General features: G+C 34.0%; 2 protein-coding genes across 2 annotated transcripts in view; both read right to left on the bottom strand.

The window, feature by feature from the left end:
- Positions 1–1,853: 1,853 nt before the first annotated feature.
- LOC150099433 (cytochrome P450 4c3-like) lies at positions 1,854–17,482 on the bottom strand. Its single transcript, XM_090404347.1, has 5 exons — positions 17,309–17,482; positions 15,666–15,839; positions 14,470–14,536; positions 9,792–9,971; positions 1,854–1,858 (listed from the first exon to the last, which is right to left on the bottom strand). Exons 1-5 carry the CDS (start codon positions 17,480–17,482, stop codon positions 1,854–1,856), a joined length of 600 nt encoding a protein of 199 aa, XP_090260473.1.
- Positions 17,483–17,927: 445 nt separating this feature from the next.
- Positions 17,928–23,716, bottom strand: part of LOC150099434 (cytochrome P450 4V2-like) — a 154,801-nt gene continuing 149,012 nt past the window's right edge. The window contains exons 11-12 of the mRNA XM_090404348.1: positions 23,083–23,168; positions 17,928–17,979 (exon numbers count right to left, since the gene is read on the bottom strand). Of these exons, the coding sequence (XP_090260474.1) occupies positions 17,928–17,979; positions 23,083–23,168 (138 nt within the window). The remainder of the gene's footprint in view (positions 17,980–23,082; positions 23,169–23,716) is intronic.

Consider the following 23,716-nt stretch of genomic DNA (forward strand, 5'->3'; position numbering starts at 1 on the left):
GAAGAGCATCAGAGAGACATTGCTTATAAGAGAACCAGAGCAACTGCTCTGTCGGGCCATGTCCTGCTTTCAATAAACACGAACAACGAAAGCCACCAACATGAAATAAATTGGACATTGACTTCAAACCTACACGTCTGCCATGATGAAATAGAGCGCCGCATTGTCGAGTCAAGGGAAATCACCTTAGACCCTTTGCATTTGAATAATAATCTTAGCTATAATTTGGCTGACTCTTTCAACTCTATTATTAGATAGTGGAGATCGCGTGATTCCACACACGCACAGGTGCACAACAATAGAACATTAACTCGGACTGTAGTTCAAGCTCATAACTGTAATTTACAGTCGAATATTATGACTTTGTAATTGTATAGCTTTGGAGTGTGTCAATGTTAATTTAAGTGTCTTTTATTATCTTTTCTATGTTCTTATCGCCTGAAGAAGTCATTTTTGACGAAACATGTTGCGTTTTTTTCAAATAAATGTCATTGTGTTATAATTCTCGGGTTTAAGTCAGTTAATTTTAAAAAATGAATATATATATATATATATATATATATAATAAGATATAATACACATGAGTATAGATAAGATACACATATATGATTAAAAATAAATCTACATTCAGGCATAAACAAATATGAAATTTGAAATTTATGACAAGCACCAGACAGAAGATTAGTCAGATTTTAACATTTAGGCTTTTGATCCAGTTGATCGCCTCTGGGGATAGGTCAAAGATTTCCTTAAAATCAACTGGATATGCTGTCATCTCGCATTCCTGTACTGTGTGGTGAATGGTTTGGGTCTCGGCTCCAAAGGGACAGTATTTATTTAATTCAGCGGAAAAACTTGCTAATCCTTTTAAGTTATGCAGTTTAAAATTAAACAGCTACTCAATAATAATAATAATAATTTTACCTATCTACAGTTAAAACGTTATTATTATATTTACTGTTGATTGGAAAATATTGAGATTCCATTTTTTATAGATATCCATAATTGTGTTCGACACTTCCTCACTGAATGTTTTTTTTTACTTTTTTATCCTGTTGTTCTGGTGGGGTTTCTGTTGTCTTCCTCGAAGCTTGCGCTGAGTTTATTTGAGAAAGATATTACATGGCAGTGGTTTTGTTTCAATAGTCACAAGCCAGGTATTTAATTAACTGTTTATATATTTATGTGCATACATACACATAATATAACGATATACATAAATGCATTTTCCTTGGTGTCATGTAGAAGCGAGTATATGCAACTCCAGATAATCACTGAATGTGCACGCTTTAGCGTTCTTCAAGGGGGGGGGGGCAGGATGTGCTTTTGTCCTGTGTTGGTGTTTGAGAAAATTTCACAATTTTTATTCCATTTTCTTCATTATTCTTTTTAGTTATTTCCCTCTAATTTTCTATCTCCTTATACCAGCTCTCTCTCTCTCTCTCTCTCTCTCTCTCTCTCTCTCTCTCTCTATGTCTCCCTACTTAGGGCAGACCTGTTTTATTTAGTTTTCATTACATAGAAAATGAGTAATGACTGTTATTCTGAAAGGTTAAACATTTGTGAGAATTTAGAGGAACCTGGAAAAAAATCTGAATTTCCTTCATTAAATATTAGGTTGCGCAAAACACCAAGACATGCTGTTAATTCTAACCTGAAATCATTTTCCTACCAAGCGATATGTAAAATATCTGAGGAAGAATGAATCCCCACTTAGAATCTCTTTTTTAGAATGCAAAAAAGAGTTCGAAAGGATGCAAAGTACAGAAACTGAAGTAGAGGAAGAAAATGCTTGAGAAAGAACAAAGAGATAAATACCACCTTATGGCTTTATAATGAATAATTTACATTTGTCAATCTAAAAAGGAAAAATTAAACTATACAGGAAAACAAAACAAATCTTAGCTTTCTTTCTTTCTTTCTTTTCTTTTTTTTTGTATGGTTTAATTTTTATTTCTTACTTTAAATGTCCATGATTTAATTTCTAATTTAGTTTAAATTTCATCATCATCCTCAAATTCCTGATTCGTACCCTCAAGGGTATACAGGATAATTATGAAAATACTACATTAAAATTATATCATTACTAACTTCTGATCAACAATGTAACTTCAAATTAATATGTTTTCTCTCAAGATTCCAATATTATTAGATCTTATATTACTGTCTTTTAGGACGCTTTTTACTATATCAATCAATCTACATCTTGGTCTTCCTCTGGGTCTTTTCCCTGCCAACCTATCAAAGAACACTTGATTTGCTAATCTTTCTTCTCTCATTCTGTTTATGTGACCATACCACCTGAGATTAGCTCTATTAACATATTCCTGAACGCCAGCAATAGTACATTTTTCCTAATATCCTCATCTTTAATGTGATACTGCCATTGATGCCATCTGTTCTCCCCCACTTATAGTTCTCAGAACTCTCATATCAGAGGTTTCCAGTCTCTGATCAACTGTTTTCTTTCTAACCCAACTCGAAGATCCATAAGTTAAAATTTGTTTAAATAAAAATTAAAAAAATTAAAAAAAAATAAGTTAAAAAACGGTCTTGTATGCAGCTAATTTAGTGTTTTGACTAATTTCTTTCTTATTCCATATAAGTTTATTCAGCTGACTTCCTACCATATCACATTTATTAATTCTGTTGTCTATCTCCATATATAATTTGTAATATTCAAAAAAGGTTTTGCCTAAATAGATAAAATGTTTTACTTGTTGTATAGGTTCACCATTTAGGATACAATTGAAGATTTCAATCTTTCTGTCTATTGTCATTGTCTTTGTATTTTATTGCTGATTTTCATACCTAATTTATTACAACAATTATTCATTGTAATCAGGGAATCTTGACGATTTGTTCTGGATTTATTTAAATGCATAACATAAGCTGCATAAAGTGAAGAGCTCAGATTAACATCTCAAGTTTTGATATCAGGTTTAATACTACTTTCCTTCATAAATGATCCACAGATAACAAATAACAGTGCAGATAACATTCACCCCTGTCGCACAGCTAAGTTAACATCAACCCATCCTTCTATATCGCCTTCAATTCTAACTGATGACTTACAACTTAAACAGAGACTATGTATTTCTTGATATAATGTCTCATTTACACCAGATAATTGTAGCGTTATTGAATAGCTTTCGTCTTGGCACCTTGTGATATGCCTTTACCAGATCAACAAAATTTAAATACAAATCCTTGTTATATTCCCAAGATTCCTGAACAGTTTGTCTTCAAGCAAAAATCTGATCCTATTAACCTCTATTGGGCCTGAATCTACTTGTTCTTCATCAACCCTCCATTCCATATTTTTTATTAGCCATTTCTTTGCTAATTACAGAGGTATTTGCCCGTATAATTCTTTTCAATAGTCTCCAGAATATTTTACCACATTACTGATATTCAGTTTTTATATTCTTTCTAAAGTCTTACTGTGACACTTGTTTACCTAGTTTTACACAGTGCTTCACTTTCTTATATTTTTCTCTGTTTTATCTAAGCTGACGTACTTGCTAGGAATTTAGATATTGCTTCTTTAACTTTGAATCCACCATGGAGTTTCGATTTTATTATCCTTACAGACCGGTTTTTCACATGTCTCTCTGGCTGAATCGATCAATGTTTTCTTCAGGATTTGCCGTTGAATCTTCAAGGATTTGTTCTTGTTTTCAAACTTTTTCATTTTTTCTTCAATGATGTTTATGTATTTCGGTCTGCAGTTCCCCTCCGAAAGATGCTCAAACTTGATTCGTTTTAAATTTTCTTCATACTCTTCTCTTCAATATGAAATTCAGTTTTTATCTTCCTCAAAAGTAAATTGTGATCTCTTCATATTTCAAATTCTCTGTATACTCTATTGTCCTGAACTAGTGGGAAAACATCGCTGTCAATTATAAAATACTCATAGAGACTTTTCTTATTTCTTTCCCTTTCTCTCCATGTGAATTTGTGCACATTTTTATATTAGAAAATCGTGTTAGTAATAACTACTCAATATTCTAAACAGAAATCCAGGCGGAATTTACCATTATTATTAGCTATGCGATTTTCTCCAAATTTTCAGCAAAATATTTCTGTACTTCTGGTAATAATTTCCTACTTGCTATTTAGATCCCAACAAGGACCAACTTTCCCTTTTTGATTGTGTCAGTTGCTTTGTCTAAAGCCTAAAACATTTCTCCACTTCTACCTTAGTAGAACCTTCTAAGGGACCATAAGCAGGGCCGGTTTTATCATTAGGTGAACCTAGGCAATCGCCTACGCGCTAAGACTTCGTGGCGCCAGATTTTGCTACATAGTTCGGGGAAAAATTACAACCTTCGAAAAAAGTTAGTAAAACTTTGATTAATAATAAATAGCTATAATAAGTCAAGCCGTCCTGGTGATGATCCTACATTATTTTCGCCTTTCTCTATTTCTTCTACTCCCCTTCTCTTTGTATATTTAACCTCAAGTGCAGAGATTTTTCCTCCTTCTGCAATCTGTTCCAAGATGAGTGGGCAAGTTCCAGGGTTTCCCTCAAACTAACAATCAGTGGTCGCGACTAACCGATTCTTCTCTTCTTATCTCCAATTCCGTGTTCAAGCTCTCTGAGATCTGAGAAGTTGGGGAATACGTCATTCATTTTCTCAAAAAATCGTCTTGTTAATTCAGTTCAGTTTATTCTAAATCAGTATAAAGAATGCCGTGGGAATTTTAATAGAATTGCAGTGGCGGGGATTCTGATTGGTAGTATTCGTGAAATAAGACCCTGATTGATATTTCTCTTCACTCCCTTTACTTGTCATCATCCCCACTCCCGCATTCTTCTGCTGATTTCAGATTAGTTCGGTCAAGATTTTTCGTAGGTGACACTTGAGTCCGAAGGCTAATAGTTTTGGTACTTGTGTATCTAACATTCTTATAGCGGCTGAAGAACATTTGTGGCCAAAATAGTCAGTGTTCTCCATAGAGCAATATTCCTGTAATACCTGTGTAAATGTACGTGTGCTTGTGTGATTATGAAAAAATATATAAAGAGAGACAATGTATAGCGGCGCCTAAATTTTCTTTGCCTAGGGGGCATCAGATACTCTCGGACCAGCCCTGATGATAGGCACAAATAAGTCTCATTTTCCAGTTCCCATTCTGATATTTGCCTACATCACTCTGCTTTATATTGTCTACCATTCAAGAAGTTTATGATCATATTTCATGTTGAATAATATGGTTACTCCCTGTTTTCCATGATTGTTATTGCCAGAATATAATATTTTGTAGTTTTCCCTTAATAAGATTTTACTTGTGTTTGCCTTCTTTGTTTCCGTCACGCCTATTATGTCGATCTGGTACTTATCCAATTCTTCTGCTAGTTCTATTTATTTTCCATTGATGCGTCTTACATTGATAGTACCAATGTTGAACCCTGTTGAACTCTGTTGGGACATTTACCCCAAACACGAAAATGTATAAAACTAACATACGTTAATAGCAGAGCAGATACGGTAAGAGCAAGCCAAAGAACAAAGTATGGAGACCAAACATAGAACCCTTTCAGCCTGCTTCAGGAGAGAAATAAATAGAATGCAGGTCTCACGCTAGACGAGAAAATCATATTTACTAACCTTCTTACTATAGTTGGATAAAAATCCCAGGGTATTGGCTGGAAAGTGCAGACGCTGTCCATTCTGCCAACCAGGCTTGGACAGTCCAAGTTAGCTGGATGAATCTGAACGCAAAACAGAAAACCTTCTGAACGAAAATATGTGAAATTATCTTCACATATTTGATTTGAAAAGATTTGAAAATATGTGAGCATCTCGCTCACATATTTTCGAAATTCCAAAAGTGTAGTAACTTGAACAAAAAAATTATCTATTCACCAAAATAAGCTGCATACCGCACAAAACTTTATCTGGAGGAGTAAATGCATGTAAACTCGTTTAATCTCCAGATCAGCAATATCAGCAAATCTAAATTTTCCCTTTCACACGATATTAATATGAAATAAGATTCCAGCATTTTGTGGGTAGAATTGCTTATCATAAAAACAAATGCACCAAAATCTGGGTACGGATTGCTTTCAATTATTGTTAAAACAAATATAACTATAGTAGTTAAATCTGAGCTTCCGTAGCTCAGTCGGTATAGACGAAGCCCTTTGGTCGCAAAGAACTGGCTTCAATTCCCGTTATATATATATATATATCAGGAATATATATAACTTGAAACTATACTTGAAGCGAAAAATCGCTTCAAGTATAGTTTCGTTAGAACTATTTTTAACATGCACTAGGGTGGTCTGAAACGTTCTCGGCCTTGACCATAGATGGCAACACTACGGCACGATTTTCTTTTCTAAGTTGGTATATCAGTCATAACCATCGATGTGAAACTGCAAGTCATTCCATTAAGTAGTTTGTTTTACACAGCTGTTATAAAAGTCTTTGTAAAAGAAGGTTTCACGCCAAACTAAATTCATAAAAGTTTATGGGCACTCTTCTACTTGGTTTACGACAATTAAGAAATGGGCTGCCGAGTTTAAACGTGGCCGTATCAGCCTTGAAGATAACCCACGTGACAGACATCCAAAAAGTACAACACCAGAAATCATTGATCAAGTGCACTATATGGTATTGGATGACCGGTGAGTCAAAGTGCGTGAAATTGCTGAGACTATAGGCATTTCGAAAGAACGTGTAGGATATATTTTGCATGCTGCATTGCATATGAAAAAGCTTTGCGCAAGATGGGTGCCGCGCTTGCTAGATCAAAAACGCACTCAGACGAAAATCTCTGAACAGTTATTCGAGCGTTTCATCAAGAATAAAGCTGATTTCGTGCTTCAATTTATTACTGTGGATGAGACATGGATTCACCATTACACAATCAAAACAGCAGTCAAAACAGTGGAAATTAGCCTGTTGTTCAGTGCCAAAGAAGACAAAGTCGGTTCCATCAGCAGGAAAGATCATGGCATCGGCGTTTTGGGATGCTAAAGACGTATTGTTTATTAATTATCTTGAAAAGGGTAAAACAATAACCGGGAAATATTATTCCGATCTTTTAACCAGACTCGACGAAAACATCCGTGAGAAAAGACCTGGTTTGCAGAAGAAAAAAATCATCTTTCATCAGGACAATGCATCTGCCCACAAAGGTGTTTTGGCAATGGGAAAATTAAGGAATATCCACCCTATTCCCCTGATTTGGCTCCTTCTGACTTCTGTCTCTTCCCAAAAACTAAAACTACTCCTCGCTGGTCAGCCTTTTTCTTCAAATCAAGAGGTGATTTTAGCTATAGAGGAGTATTTTGCAAATCTTACTGAGAACCACTACAGGGATGGGATAAGGGCGCTGGAGCATCGCTAGAATAAATGTGTTAGTCTTAAGGGAGATTATGTTAAAAAACAAAAAGAACTTTGAAATTATAAATTCGTTTTTTCATTGTTAGGCCGAGAACATTTCAGACCACCCTCATATATAGTTTCGTTGCGAGGAAAATACCTGTTCCAATACGTATGGCTATTGTCCTTTCATAAAAGAAATGCTTCATATTTTTAAACTCTATCCTAATCTCTGCCTGAAGGTGTTAGAGGAGCGTATATGTCTCATCTTCTAAATTACATTGGAACATGAATTTCGAGAGCGAGGGTGCGATTCTCTGGGGATTGTCCACATGCAGTTTTTCTAATGAAAATAATTTAGTCTCATGCGGAGGTATCATTTTATTCTACCATGAAAATAGGGTTTTTTATTCTTCATTGTAGATAAATTGCCAAAACAACATGCCGAAAGACGGTGTACTGTGAAGTATAGAACAGACTCTCGCTAGGAATCCTCGGTCTGATCTCACAGCCAGTGAGACCCGACCTAGGATACACTTTGAGTAACTTTATTCAACAGACCACATACGCTTATAAATTAGATGTACTAAACACTATTGGATTATAAGTCCTTAAAACGGTTTATTTTTCCTTTATTTGCCTCCTTTTAAATTGCATTCGGAGTGGAAAGACTGTTCGTAGTACGACTTCTGTTACCAAAGGAATCTTATCTCGTTGGTCGAGAGAATGCATTGTAAACTGCCGAATTATGCTTACGATCAAAGTTTTCATTGTCATCATAGCGAATTTCTGGCCTAAAAGTATAAAGCGCATAAAACAAATGGTACTGCATCATGGAACTGCAAAGCATTATGGAAAATATATGAAAACATGTATTAAATTTAGCCTTATTGGTAAGCAAAATGGTATTAATAAAATATATTTAAAATGTATAAAAAAATAATTCTTAGTTGTTCATGAAATATAATCCCTGCATGTGTTTTTACTCAGGATTAATACACTCCTACAGAACATTATGACAAATTGTTGCACTAAATATTTTCGAAAATTCTACATAAGATCAGATTTTGTTTCAGATTTGAGATGTTTTCTTCTTCTTTTGCTATTTCTCCAATGTTATATATCATCGTATTCACAGATCATCTTTCAGATTCTTCTTCTTGACAATATCTCATCCGTGTCACTCGATGACCTGGATATTTAATGCTTGCCCGCTCTTCACAGATACGAGATTTCCACCCTATATAATGTGGAACGATCCATAGTACCATCTGCATAAACATTACTTAAAGCATTGTGGGTTGATGTCAATGTGAATCTCGGTTGATGAATTTTAGACGACAGCAAGCAACGATTAGTTTATAATGGACGAAGTCAGTTCTTGATTTGATATTCACCAAGAGTGGTCTAAATGTAGTAAAAACTGTTCATTGATCGACATGAGAATAAACAGTGCCACACCAAGCCGAGCTGATTATCTGTTTATGCTCTCTATAAACAAACAGACTGAGGGTTTGAATCCCGCTCTAACAATGTATATTTGTGATTGTCTATACATCGAAGTGGAAATTTGACCCGGAGTAAGACCATAGTTACACTTATTGAAGACCACAGTTGCTTCTAACGTTTCCATGCGTGGTCTAGAGGAAAGTTTCCGGACTGTGTAAGTTAAACAAAAATAGCAAAAATATATTTTACAAAACTGATATAAAATATTAATAGAAAAATTTCCTTATCCCATCTACGATACTAATGTCCTAGAGGACTACAACCTTTGAGAGGTGGCAGTCACATAAAAGAGAACATCGCTGATGATAAGTACAGTGATATTTAGACATTTAAAAATTGCCAACTGGGGAGTCAGCAATGCATACATTGCTGACTGCCCCGTGTGATGAGACGATTTATTTTGTTACAGGTTATATAAAAGTGTTTTCATAGCATGTTGCATTATTCAGCATATCCGGGACATCTCAGGCTCCATGAGTTGTGTGCTGCTTGTTCCATTTAAAAGATGACAAAAAATAGTAACTCTTCTGACCTCTTTCATCCATTTTCAACATCATGAAGTAATGGGACATGAAACTGTATCCCTAAATTTTTATTCCAAATGCCTGAAACCATCAAACTCTTTCACCGACTTGGAAGGACACGTCATCACTTTCAAGCATTCATTTTTAAATAACACTTTCTCTTTCGAAAACGATGGCTACTTATTTGCAGAAAGAAGATGATGAAGAACATGATAGGACTTTTATCAATATCGTTGATAATAGAGGTGAAACATCGATTTCAATTAGAGATTAAGAAAATTCAACCATGTTTTTTGTTTGAGCTCGTTCATTTTTTAAATATTGCAAGTTTCAAATGCAAAGGAATTTGTAACGAAGCCTTTGTTTGAATTATATACGAATTTTGTAACGAATTTGTTTGAAATATATAAGGCTCACTTACCGATGCAATTTCTGGAGCCAGCAGAGAAAGGAATATATGAATAAGGATGGCGACCAACGCAGTTTTCTGGAAGGAAGCGATTTGGGTCGAACACTTCAGGATTAGGAAATACATCCTTATCTCGATGAACAGCATATATATCTATAACACATTCAACTCCACTGGGAATAATGTATCCATCTAGAAGAATATTGTGTGAAATATTAAAACGCATTATATTCAGAGGGAAAAAAATTCAGTTATGAATTACTAGTCAATATGTAAGTGTATGATGCCTGAGAATATTATGCAATGTGTATCTTTTATTTTAAACACTATGAAGATATAAGATACACATATTGATCACTAAATTAGAAATCTTTATTTAATACCATGTTGACATAACGGCGTTTACGAGAGTCTTCCTTTCGTCTTCCACCAAATCTGAGCCAGTCCTTTAACTGGCACAGATTTGGTGGAAGACGACTTTACTTCATGAATTTTTTTCTTTCTAACATATTCTTAATGGGATTCAGAACTGAAATTTTCTGTTGCCAAAGAAGATGGCGAAAATAGCTGTCATGCTCGCTGGACCACTACTGAACTTGAGCGATGAACAGTACTGCCTTCCATGAAACAACTGTCACCCGCTGGATTAAAATAAATATTGCAGGATAGATGTGATCCACAATAACACTATGATATTCTTGGAGGACATCCAATCTTTCAGCAATATCAGGAAACCCGTTTCGTACCAATAGAACATGCCTCACACCATGACACCACTTCCAGATCTTTGAATTAAGTTCATTGCTTCCCACCAAACTCTCTGCCTACCATTCATAGAGAACAAGGTGTTCCGTGGGACATCCATTGTCCAGTCCCGGTGGTGTCTGACACCACTGCAGACGAATTTTCCGGTTCTTCGTAGAAATTAGTGGTTTCCGTATAGGTATGCAACTGACAATACCGAACATCTTCAATTCCCTCCGCATAGCTCGGTGAGATATGGATCCGGAACAGCCTTCGTTATATGCTTCCGTCAATTGTTGCACACAAGAAGTTCTGTTTGTCCGTACAAGCCTTCTCAGACGACAATGATCTCCTTCCTGACAGACTGTCTTAGGACATCAGTTACGCCTCTTAGACAATCAATTGGGTTATTTTTCCACTGATTAAACACCCGGGATATCTCACCTTTTAAGAAACCAGTCAGCTCTGCTGTTTTAAAAATCGTAGCTACAGTCAGACGGGTACACACAACAAGTCCTTTCTGGAACTGCGAAAGATCCTTTGTTTTTCCCATTGTGATCAACTCTACTGATGATTACTGTCCAGCAGTTGTTTAAATAGTTGTCTATAACACGTGGTGATGCAAGAGGGTAAGTATTTTGCATATATGCTGTGTAAGTGACTTTTATGTATATTTTCATAAAGATTTCTAGTTCACTGGACAGTATGTGTATCAGGTATAAGACATCGCGCGATTATGCAAATTCGTTTGAGAATAATTGGACCCCTCTGTTCGCCATATGGATCAAATTAATAAATAAATCTTCTAATGCTATTAATTTCCCAAAGGAACTTTGCGAATTCCTTTAGCCTTAAGTAATAGTTAAAGACTAGTGGGGGAGCCGAACTCTACAAATCAAGCATGCACTCATAGCATTATAAATGCTTTCACTGTTGATAAACGATCAATCGATCAAAGCTTTCAAGAGAGAGAGAGAGAGAGAGAGAGAGAGAGAGAGAGAGAGAGAGAGAGAGAGAGAGGAGGGGCAGTCAAGTGCTGCCATCTCGTGGCCCTAACTGCAAATATATTATCATTATTATCTGTAATAAGAATAAAATACAGGAAAGGAAAAATCACGCGGAAAATCCAGATATTTATTTGTAAAATTTTCGGTAATGTTCACGGGCATGTTTAGTATAACATTTTGCATCGATTAAACAATAAGAGAAAATTCTAAACCACATCACTTTAATAGCTAATGTAAGATAAAAAAAACAGTGAATATTTTCCTAACTAAAAAGTACTTCTATATAAATAATTGTTAGGAACATTTAGCAGATTAATAAAGCATAAATCTCCCATAAATGACATAAACTTAGACCACCCGATCTGTTTAAGTTAGGATTTAAATATGTAGCAACGTTTTCAGAAGTTTCTTTATAAAGTCTTTCCATAAAAAATCAGCTTTTAATAAGGAGCCTTGTGTTATTCCAGTCAATGAATAAAAGCAAATCTTTCAGTTTGTCCATAACAAGGTAACCCACAATAAAAAGGAATCTGGTAACCACTCGGTAAACCCAGAAGAGAAAACTTGTCCTTGGAGATGCGAGAAAAGTGGAGATTTTTCTGACAGGATGACAGGAAACAAAATGTTCAGAGATTTTGAATTTGTTTCTAAGTACAGGTATTCCTTGTACATAAGGGAAAGGAACGCAAGTGATTTATTTTTGAGCAGAAGAAACAGGGATTCTGTAAGTGCTGCAAGATTTTTTTTTCATGAATACTTCACAAAAAGTAGTTGATAGTAAATGGAATTAATATGCTTTAATTCTTTCTGTAGATTCTCAACTGAAGAACACCTTTCCTAACCTGTAACTAGCAACTTGAAATATATATCACCAAGTGGTGATTTATATTTCAAGGATATGTTATGGAAAAGATTATAACAGACATTAAAAAGGAAATAGAACTGTATGCTGCGTAACCAAGAGCTGTATCCATACTGTTACAAGAAAAGTAAATTTAGGAGATACGATCACTACAAAATCAAATGACTGTATCTATGAGGACTCAAGTAACATGTTACATTCTTTGTCGTAATTTATTGGAATGATTATTGCACATAATATGTAAGTTACACTGATCTCTTATAATACAAGTAGTATATTCTAAGAGATTACTGAAATAGTCTCTCAGTCTTTTTCTGAAAGCATATTCTGAGGTTATTGACGTTACTTAGTTTGGGAGTTATTGCAACTGCTTGTTACAAAGTATTCAAAGGATTTATAAAAATGTTCTTTATTTGTCTTCGAAAACAATTTCCAGCCAAAGTGTCAACCATAATTTACGTTATATAAATGAAACGAAATTACCAGCTGTGTTCTATCGTTGAACACACTGTGCAAAGGATGCAGTTTGTGGCATACCCGGAAGGGCAGTACACTGAATAGCAGAGCCCGTGAATGCATAACGGAAGTGAATAAATGTGTTATTTATACTTACGACGCTTTTCTCCTTACACACAGGATCCATCATACAGCGTCTCTAGTGGTGAATTTTCGAACTATATATATATATTTTTTCGGAATCATCCTGATAACTTGCCAACGTTGAAAGACAGCATGATGCAACACGTGCGCAACATCACTCCCTGCCAGCTGCGTTCTGTCATTGAACACACTGTGTGAAGGATGCAGTTTGTGGCATACCGGGAAGGGCAGTACATTGAATAGCAGAGCCCGTGAATGCATAACGGAAGTGAATAAATGTGTTATTTATACTTACGACGCTTTTCTCCTTACACACAGGGTCCATCATACAGCGTCTCTAGTGGTGAATTTTCTAACTACTTTTTTTCGCAGATATCGCTTCTGCATGACGCACAATGTATCTATCCCTGCAAAGATTCTCATCATTTCGTTCACTGCGTGGCGCTCCACAAGACCTTAAACAGGGATACTTTAATCCTAATCACCTTGATTTTTAAACACCTTGTACTTGATTTTTTTTTCTACTATCCTACAGTTACAGTCTTCGATATCACTACTATATTTCTTTTTCATGCCAGTTTAAAGTTATATTGTGATCGAGCTTATTTGTTAACTTAGTTAACTACAGAGGAGAGAGGTCGCTGGCAAATTTGCCAAGAAGAGTCAGTTAATATTGAAGGGGAGTAAAGGATAAGGCGATGTACGAATTTTTCACCAACACGCCAAAATCACGTGCTTTATACATTTTTTAACTGTTGTACAAGAGCAAAATTGTTACCACTTTAAAAACTAGAATTTATTTTCATAAAAGAAAAAGCTAATTTTCCGACTTATAATAATAAACACTCATCCCACGCATTCATTGTCCTATTATCGAAATGGATTAGCCTTTTGCCTTGAAGAGAAGTGTCGAGGGGTCTCGCATCTGTGGTCGCACAATATATATATATATATATATATGTAGTTTTATCTGTTTTAAAGCAATTATTTCTAAACCACCTATTCAGTTTTAATATATAATCCTTGATCCGATTTTCTAGACAAGAGTCTCTTTAGTGTATATTAATGTCGTGTCATCAGTGATCGATATATTTGGCCACAGAAATGTGCACTCACACAGATCGTTAAGATATATTAGAAATAGTATTTTATTATTTTTCTTGTGTTATTGGAGGCGTCATATCTGGTATATTGTTTTCTCTTATCCAAATAGGATTGAACCACTCAATAATGACTCCTCTAATGCCGTATCTATAAATTCTTTACGGTTTTAACAACAGCTAGGTTACTCTGAGGCCGCACATAAAGCGCTCTTGATTTGTAGAGGAAACATTTATTCCTTTGGCTTAATTCTACAAGTACTCAATGAAGCAGATTTTTTTTTTGTCGTTGTTTTTATGGCTGAGAATAAGGCATCCAGTTTCTAATTTAACTGTTCTCTCGTATTATTAAATTCAATTATATCAGAAATACTTACTAATATTTATGTCTTCAGACAGACGGCGAAAAATTATTGGTCCACCAGGATATAATCTCATGGATTCCTGACAAGAGAAAAAAAATGATTGTTTTACTTATTCAAAAATCAAGAGTTATGCAATGTTGTTCTTTCACTTTATTCACCTCTAAATAGCTGCAAATATACAAGGAGTAAAACATTTAAATATTTAAAATAATAATTAAAATGCACCTTAAATATTCTACATAAATAACAGAAAATGGTCAATATTTAATGTACTAAAGAATAAAAGGTATTTTAAAGAATTGCATTGCGTGGGGCCCGATTAGTATGCGCATGACACGACATAATAAAATCAGTACACACGTGGTGTTCTCATTGTTGTGGTTAGTGCAGAGATATACTTGGTTTAATATATATATATATATATATATATATATATATATATATATATATATATATATATATATATATATATATATATATATATATGTTCATGTGCATTGGTTACAGTCCGTTTTGCTAGTTGGAAAATTATGATATCATCTCTTCTCCTTTCTCTCTCTCTCTCTCTCTCCCTATCTCTCTCTCTCTCTCTCTCTCTCTCTCTCTCTGTCTTCCTCCCTCGCTCGCTCGCTCGCTCTCTGAGCGTTAAGGAAAACAGCATTAGCAACTCAGTAAAATTTGTCAAATAGTCAAGTTTGCTTAATTCCTCAATTAATTCTCCAATCCTGTATACCCCTTTCTTAGGAACTTTTCGATCTATAATTCCTTCAGAAATAATTAACTTAATCTTACAGGCTGATGGACACTGCCGTATGGATAATGATCTAAATATGTAAGAGTTTCCCGTCAATCTGCACAGGTAAATAGTGAGAAGTCTCCACAAATCTTTCGGGATGATTCTATTGGATTTTTTTATTCAATTTGAGGAAAATGTAGTAATCTTAATGTCTACGCTCAAATTGGCTCTGTTGAAAGAATTTACAATGTGAATCATGTTTATTTTCGCCAGATGGCATATCTGGAGTGAAATGCCGATTTAGTTTTTTACATATTTTGGATATTTTAAAATAGGTTAGATAAAATCATATTTGAATTTTTATAGAAAAGTTTCCACCAAAACAGAATTACATAATTAACGATAAAATTTTATTTCTCGACTTCTTTCAAACATTTTGAATGCTACTCACCTAGAGAAAATCAAATATTACCTTTAGCACGCAGTCCAAATATGTCAACTTTCTGAAATCGCCTTCTGTAATTTTTCTCTGTAAGTCATCCCCAAATATGCTGTACACTTCTTCTTCCAGTTTGTCTTGTATATGAGGATGCAGTCCTATGCAGTAAAGGCACCAACTAATTGTTGATCCTGTAGTGGCTTGACCCTATATATATTTAATTCACATCCATAATTGTAATTTTCTTCGTATTTGGCATATTTCAGATATGAAATAATTAAAAAAATAAAATAAACGAGGTAAACAAAACTTCTAGCAGACAATATCACAATATAGCAAAACGAATCTTTTTTTTTTTTTTTCCCCCGAATCAAGCTAATGCGCCAATTGCTCGTAGCGGCCTCTAGTGACAAATTAACATAATATAACAGTGCGCTAATCATTAAAAATTGATAAGGATTTAACGCCAATCATAGAACAATGGATAGATCGATAACATTGGTTGTTAATTTTTTAATACTGTGCTTTAAAAATAATGATCTTTTAAATATAAGTAAAATACGCGCCATTGGAGAATACATAATTTTTAACAGAAGAGGATACACACAAAATATGCGAAAAGCATATTTGTCAATGATATATTGACATAATTATGGTTTGTTTCTTCAAAAATCAGAAAACAGAGGCCGTTGTAATCAAATACTGGTTTCAGGAGACGCCAATATTTGATTACATTGGCCGTCGTTTACATAAATTATTAATTTATGTAATTAATAAATCATTGACTGCAAGAGTTATAAATGGTGGAGTCAAATAATGAATCATGAAAACGTTATTTAACAATCCATTCCAAAATGAACTCTAAGAAAGGAAAAGTGCTAAATAAACAAACAAAACGGGAAAAAATGTTTATTGTTTGAGTTGAATATCTGTCACAATAATGGATATCTATAAGTCTTATTCATATATAAAATGTCGTCAACTTGTTAAAGACCTAAACTGAGACATTAAGAAAGTATTCATGGTGTGTAATTAGATGCAATTCAAAGATGGTGTCAGTGATTTCATTATAAAATTCAGTAAGCAGCATAATGTAAAAGTGGCTAACTAGGATGTGACCAAAGAGTTCTCTAAGACTTTAGAACTCATACACAGAAAGCTTCTGAGAAATGCAACTGGGAACTTTAAAATTTAGAAAGGTTTGGGATTCCTCTAGAATGCAAAGAATCTCTAACCACGGTTTTCTTGATAGAAGAAAATAAGCAATTTATTTACAATCATAACAATGCACGTAGGATGAACCGCCCTGTTGTAAACAGTATTAAGCTTATAAGAAGCAAGCTACTTACTTGGCCTTCATCACAGGCCACTAGGCAACATATAAACATGCAGTAGCTTACCATAGTGGAATTCTAAAGACTGAGAAAAGTACGTTGACGCATTCAACAACTCGAATCATTCAGTTATCTATTACTTACGTTACTGCATGTAATGGAACCAGCAATAATCTGTGCAGACCCAGAATGTAAGCTGATATACTGATGTACAATTGAGGTTTTGTTAGTACCCCAGGAATACAACTGAGTATGCGAAACCCATATTATATGCAATTGCAATAAAGTGTCATAACAATACAATTAATGGTCTTAATGAGATTCAGGTATTCAATTACTTACCGCAGCCATAAAAGTGTGGACCTCTTCATAGACATCTGTCAAAGTCAAGGATCTGTCTTTAAGATGTAGATCGAGCAAATGATCCAGAAAGGCTGGTTTCCTGTTTCTTGTTATATTCGCGTCGTCATTATCTTCACCATCATCCAAAAATACTTTTGAGTTGTTGTACTCCATTCTTTTCAAATGCTGCTCTTTCTTTTCCTTGACAATCTACAAAAACATGTTTTCGACAGAACTAGCATTCCATCAGTTTAACCATCAGTTATTAAAAATAAATTTAAGAAAAAAAACTTCTGTGTTCTACATATATCAAAATACTTCTCAGAGTCTCTTGTAGATACAGATGATTAGATAAATTTAAGCATTATCATATTCTTTTGGTCTATTAATCTCTTCCGAACAGAATAAATTATGACCATTAGTCACTGGATTGATAACCGACAGTGGCTTGCGTGTGCATGGATGATGGATGTGTGCAGTTTGGGTAATAATGACCTTAAATTTGAGAATTTCTCACAAGTAAGTTTCGGTAAATAACGTTACCTGCCTTACAAAGTGACGCACGTTCTGAAGGTGTTTGACGTATTGCCTTCCTTTTGATGTCAGAATATAGATCCAGTTATTCCATTACCATGGGCGAATGGCTCTGTACAATTGCATCGTCAGATAACCTATGAAGGAATAATTTTATTTTTATACTTCTGGTAATTCTATCACATGATGAAGAAAAGCTTATAGGAAATAAATGATATTTAAAAAAAAAAGTATCAGCCGTATTTACGAAATAACTCACACATAAAATGATGAAATTTAGTTTATCTCACAAACAAATATCATGTGATTTATGTTATAAACAACCATTAAAATAAATATTTCAATTATTAGCTTTCTTATAGCTTTATTTATTTATTCTTACCCTTCAATTTCAACAATATATGGAGATGTAGAATCAGTCTGTGCACCAATATGAACTCCCATAGCCGACTCTAAAATAAAACAAACAAAAAAAAAAAGAAAACGCTGATAATAATGCGTAAGAAATAACGATGGTGATCAGGCATCAATAATTATGTTAAAATAATATTAATATACAGGTTTGTTATGTAGCTATCGAAACCCGATTTACAGAGTGTTTCAATAAAGCAACCTTATTCAGAGCAATCTGTTGATATCATCAGTAGGCGAAATACCCTCAGACCTGTCGGTCCAAATCAGATGATGGGGAAGAGATTTTGACAATAAAAATTTGTTAAGAAATACCGATAGGGGAAATATGGCACTGTGAGTAGAGGAAATTTATATGAATATGAACTGGATGGTAAGTGACCGGGAAATAATTCAAAGTGAATGACAAACGAATTTACGTTTATTTCTCTCGCAACACCTTGCATCAATACAACAGTATTGTTGCAAGATGGAGCACTTCCCGAGATAAGACGTGAAGGTCAACATTTCAACAGACGACACTTACTTCCTCATTTTCTATGAAAGGGCCACTGCGTTCACCAGACCTTAACACCTGAAAGCTTTGGCTTTGAGATTACCTCCAAATCATGGTGTATCGGGTTAAAGTTCTTCCCCTGGCAGATTCGAAAGACAAAATCGCAGATCACGTGTAAATCAATGTGATATGTGTTTTGCATCATATTGGTTTATGAAATTAGAGAAATAAACATAATCGAATAACTTCGTGTATCATTCACTTAGAATCATTTAACAATCACATACGATCCTGTACACATTAATGTAATATTCTCCTTCTTACAGCGCCATATTTCATTATGAATACTTTTTGAATTTTTTTTTATTTGTTAAAATCTCTTCTCCATGATCTGATTAAAATCTCCACCAAGCCAGAGAGTATTTCGTCTACAGATTGCTCTCAATAGGGATGCTTTAATTTAAAACATCCGTATAAAAGAAACGAGAGGGAAAAAAAAGAAGTGAAATGGCGTGTTTTCAATAATCCTTTGAAACTTATTTTTCTTATTTGCTTTAACAATTAATACCAGCTGATAACAAATTAGTTTTAACTGCTCTTAAGAATGTCGCTGAAAATTCCTCACCACTAGGAAGTGTCTAAAGCTCAAGTTAAAGTTGTTACTGCTGAGGAAAAGTATGTTCCAATGAGTAAAACAGGTGCTGCAGTGATGATGAGAATAATTTATCCGAGGATAATATGACATTGAAAATATCTCGTTTAAAAGAAATCATTAGAAAATCGACCAGATAATTAGAAAAAAAGTAGAAAAAAAGTTTAACGAAAGTTGGACAGGTTAAGAAAAATGATCGAAACAAAAAGAGGCAGGAAAGCACTGAATTTAGTTATAATATCAACAAGGTAAGTCAGTTAAAATCTGAATAAAAAGAGGCGATATGGTATGGTAATTCAATCATAAAATTTGCGCTTGCCAAGAGTGTCACCACTTCTAGTGGTGACGCTCTTGGCAATTTATGTAGCGACAAATATAATGTGAGAGAATATACGAAAGGTCTATTAGAAGAAGTCAGAAAGAAATGTACGAGAATAAAAATTGTAGGATTACTATCCAGATATGCGAGAACTGAGTTAAGAAGGAGGGCGATGATAGCAAATGATTTTAAGCTGCGTAGAGGAAATGAATGCGAGCTTTTAGATGTGTGGAGTGTGTTTGATGGCAGAAAAAACTTGTATAAATTTCTTTCATCGGTAAAAACTGGCATAAAGAAATAGGTAGAAAAACAATCTATACTCTGTAAGGAGCAGCATGTGTTTACTAAAGGAAGGTCATGTTTTAGCAATGTTACATTGTAACAATGTAATTCTTACAATGTTATTCATTCATAATGTTAATGAATTTTCCATATTGCCATGTTTTTTCCTTAAGTCAAAGAATTTTTCTAATGATCTCTAGTAATCAGAGCAGTGGTTTCACACACTGTTTCTTTAAAAACATTTACATTCATCCATTTCCAAACTCTGATTGAAACCGAGAGGCAAATAGCGTAGCCTGCTCCCTCTACAACCTGTTGGTTGTAGAGCGGCATATTATCCTTTCTGCCATACTGGCCCCAATTTAAATTCTTATATTTTATATAATTTATAAATTTTTTAAAATTTTAATTTTAAAATGTTTAAATTTTTAAAATTTAAAAATTTTAAATTTTAGAAATAATAATTTCTAAAATTTTATATAATTCTTATAAAAATAAAAAAAAAGTAGAAGAACTTCTCTAAGCAGAGAGAGAGAGAGAGAGAGAGAGAGAGAGAGAGAGAGAGAGAGAGAGAGAGAGAGAGAGAGAGAGAGAGAAGAGTGAATTTTAGTGAGATCGTAATCACTACACCTGTTTTTTTGTCAACTGAAAGATGGAAATTATTAATTCGATATCACAACAAGAGTTCCCATCGATATTAATGTGTTCTAAAATGCCTATTACATCAAAAAGATCTCTTTAAATCATTACTGAATTATAATTTCATTATGCAGATATTCATCCACATACCGCAGAATATATCAAGGGTGCATAACCCAATCTTCTCGAAGATATCTACCCATGGCAGAGATGATGCATCGTCTAATTTCTTTACTAAAACTCTTGCATTCGCATTCATAATCGGCAGGAAGTCTTTCAAAATATGAAAATGAAAAGTTGGGGTGAGCATTTTTCTTCTTGTTTTCCACTTGCTTCCTTTACTGAAAGGTAAAGAGAAATTAGTATTATTTAAAAAAATTATATCATTGAGCAGAATGAAGAATTGTATATGCACGTGGTCTTTTAATATGAAATTAAACATGAAATTTCTCAAATTATCTTTTATTTTTATTTCAATCTCAACGACAGAAAGGACTGAAGGTTTACATAATATGGAAATGCAGCTCTGAAATCTCACATAGAACTTTAATCCATTTCAAGCAGTTAATTAGTAGGATAATGATTATCCTGTACATGACGTACACAGACGGACTGAGTACTTCATGAACTACATAGAAACTTTCAAAAACCTCCATCCCTACTAAGGGATTCGGCAATGTCAGTTGCAAACAAGTATTAATAATAGCAGGTGTACTTATTCAATGAGCAGAAAATGAAAAATGTAACTAATTTTGTAATTAAAAACATAAACTTTAAAGAAACAAGAATTACTTTGTATTATTTTGTATACACGACATTATGCTTAGCATTGAGAAATTTCTGTGGAAGACAAAGAAATGTTCTAAAGAAAACTGTAGGCAGTACACTTCACTTAAAATTTGACACAAGTCCATTTTTATAATTTTGTTGTTTTTTTTTAGCAGAAATGAAAGTCTTAGAAATTAATTCTCCATTTTGTAAATCTGGTCTCAGTACCACACTGATGACTTTGCCATTGAGCCTCGCATCCTTATTCAGATAAGGATAAGACGCTCTGTATCAACACCTATGATACAAATTGGTGAACTTTCACCCATATACACTGCTTGGAAAGAAATCAAAGGACACTCCATTCGCAAAAGTACAGCGTGTCATTTAACAAGCCATGATTTTGTAGCCGTTGGAGGAATACGATGTTCCCAAATCAGTGCAAGTGTTCTCGGGTTAAATGGCTGCCAGAAGTGAAATGAGGGAGTTTGAAAGAAGCGTTGTGATAGGATGCATTTCTCTGTATATCAACATCATCACACAATATCACATTCTCTTAATTTCCTGCAAGCCAGATTGTTATGTATTCCAGAGTTAAATATTTTATCGCTATAGCAGGGTTCCAGATTATGAAGTGTAGAGTCCTGTTTAAACTCACGTTCTTGTCACTATTTGAACCCTAAAAAGCAAGAAGATATCTTTTTGCATCCATCTTCATCGCAGCGGATTTCAGTATTGCAAATATCCCTCCTATATAAATATCCTGACATGATATTACAAGGAAGTGATTTTTAGAAATATCTTAAAAATCAGCGTAAGTATGACGTGCTTGAATGCCTGTCAAATTTTATCATAAAAAATAAAACTCGGCATTATGTTTGTAAAGTTAGTTCATTACTGTGATAACAATCTAAGAAAAGAAAGACAATGAATACTCTAATAATGTTTATTTTTGCTGCTTTATAATTTTTCCTACCATGTAACCCTGCGAAGCAAATAGTATTATTAACATCATACTTACTGTTTTAAACTAATTCGAATTATATAACATTAGAATGGTTAGTATGATTTTTTTCGCATGTTAACTCATTTTCAATGTCTTTAATTAACATTCAGTATGCACATCGATAAAATAATACTTGGCAAGCATCACTTGAAAATCAGGTAATGTTTGTGAACTGCATAATATTAGGAGTGGATAATTCTGAGAATGTACAGGTGTACGGTCGTTTTAACCCTAGGGTAGATTTCAGTTTCAGAATTTTTTTTTAGTTTTAGGATAACAATATCCATCTGGGATTTCTGTCACCTTGTCAGTTAAAAACCTGATTTAGAATGCCGATCACAATTTTTTTTCAAGTTAATCAGCTCATTATTTTTCAGAGAATTAATTGCATAGTTTCCTACGGTGATTAAAATAATCAGCACTAACTAGTCTCTAACTAATTTCAATTTTAAAAATGAACATTTTCCCCTACAACTGAAAAATTACATGTTGGCGTTTGCGACCTCCAATTCAACTGGGAAATTTTTGTAATACGCAGTTTCTAAGTAGTTTCACATAATTTGTCCTAGCACGAAACCACCACCCTAATCACAGAAAGCCTGCATTGACGTACAAATACAACTGTTTAATAACAAATTCATGAAAAAAGTAAACACAAAAGACATACCTTGTAAGCAATCCTTCAGTAAGCCAGGCATCAACAATTTTGGTAACGCTGCCTTTTTCTATAATTCTATTTTGATTTAGAAGTTTCTGCAATGAAATAAGATCAGCAATTTCAATAAATGCTGCACAAGTACAATTGTTATTATTTATTTATTTATTTATTTATTTAGTAACTTTATACGAGAACTTGCTACTAATGTTCACAAAAACATACAAGAAAGCAACAAAGCCTACACAAACGAGATGACAAACAGACAATAATCCATAGATAAATGACGACATTCTAAATAGTATTACTGTAAAAGAAAATATATGGAAAAAAACTAAAAAATGCACCCAGAAGAAATTACAGAAGATTCACAACATAAATTACACAACAGAAGAAATTAACTAACAACAAACAATTCGTAGGGAAAAAGACACTACTACTTCCAAAAATTCATGGAATATAACGACAAATGAAGCAAACATGGGCTACATTCAATGAACTAGTAACCCGAAAAAATAAAACTTCAGAACAAGATTTTATTGCAAAAACTTTCAACCAGGATATAAAACAAGAGGAACTAGCAGACTCATTCAACCATGCTTTCACAAACAATATCACATAACTCAAGAAAGACAATCCACCAACG

This window comes from Typopeltis vanoorti, chromosome 14 (genome assembly GCF_054136105.1).
Source record: "Typopeltis vanoorti isolate ZY-2024b chromosome 14, IOZ_Tvanoo_1.0, whole genome shotgun sequence".
NCBI lineage: Eukaryota > Metazoa > Arthropoda > Arachnida > Uropygi > Thelyphonidae > Typopeltis > Typopeltis vanoorti.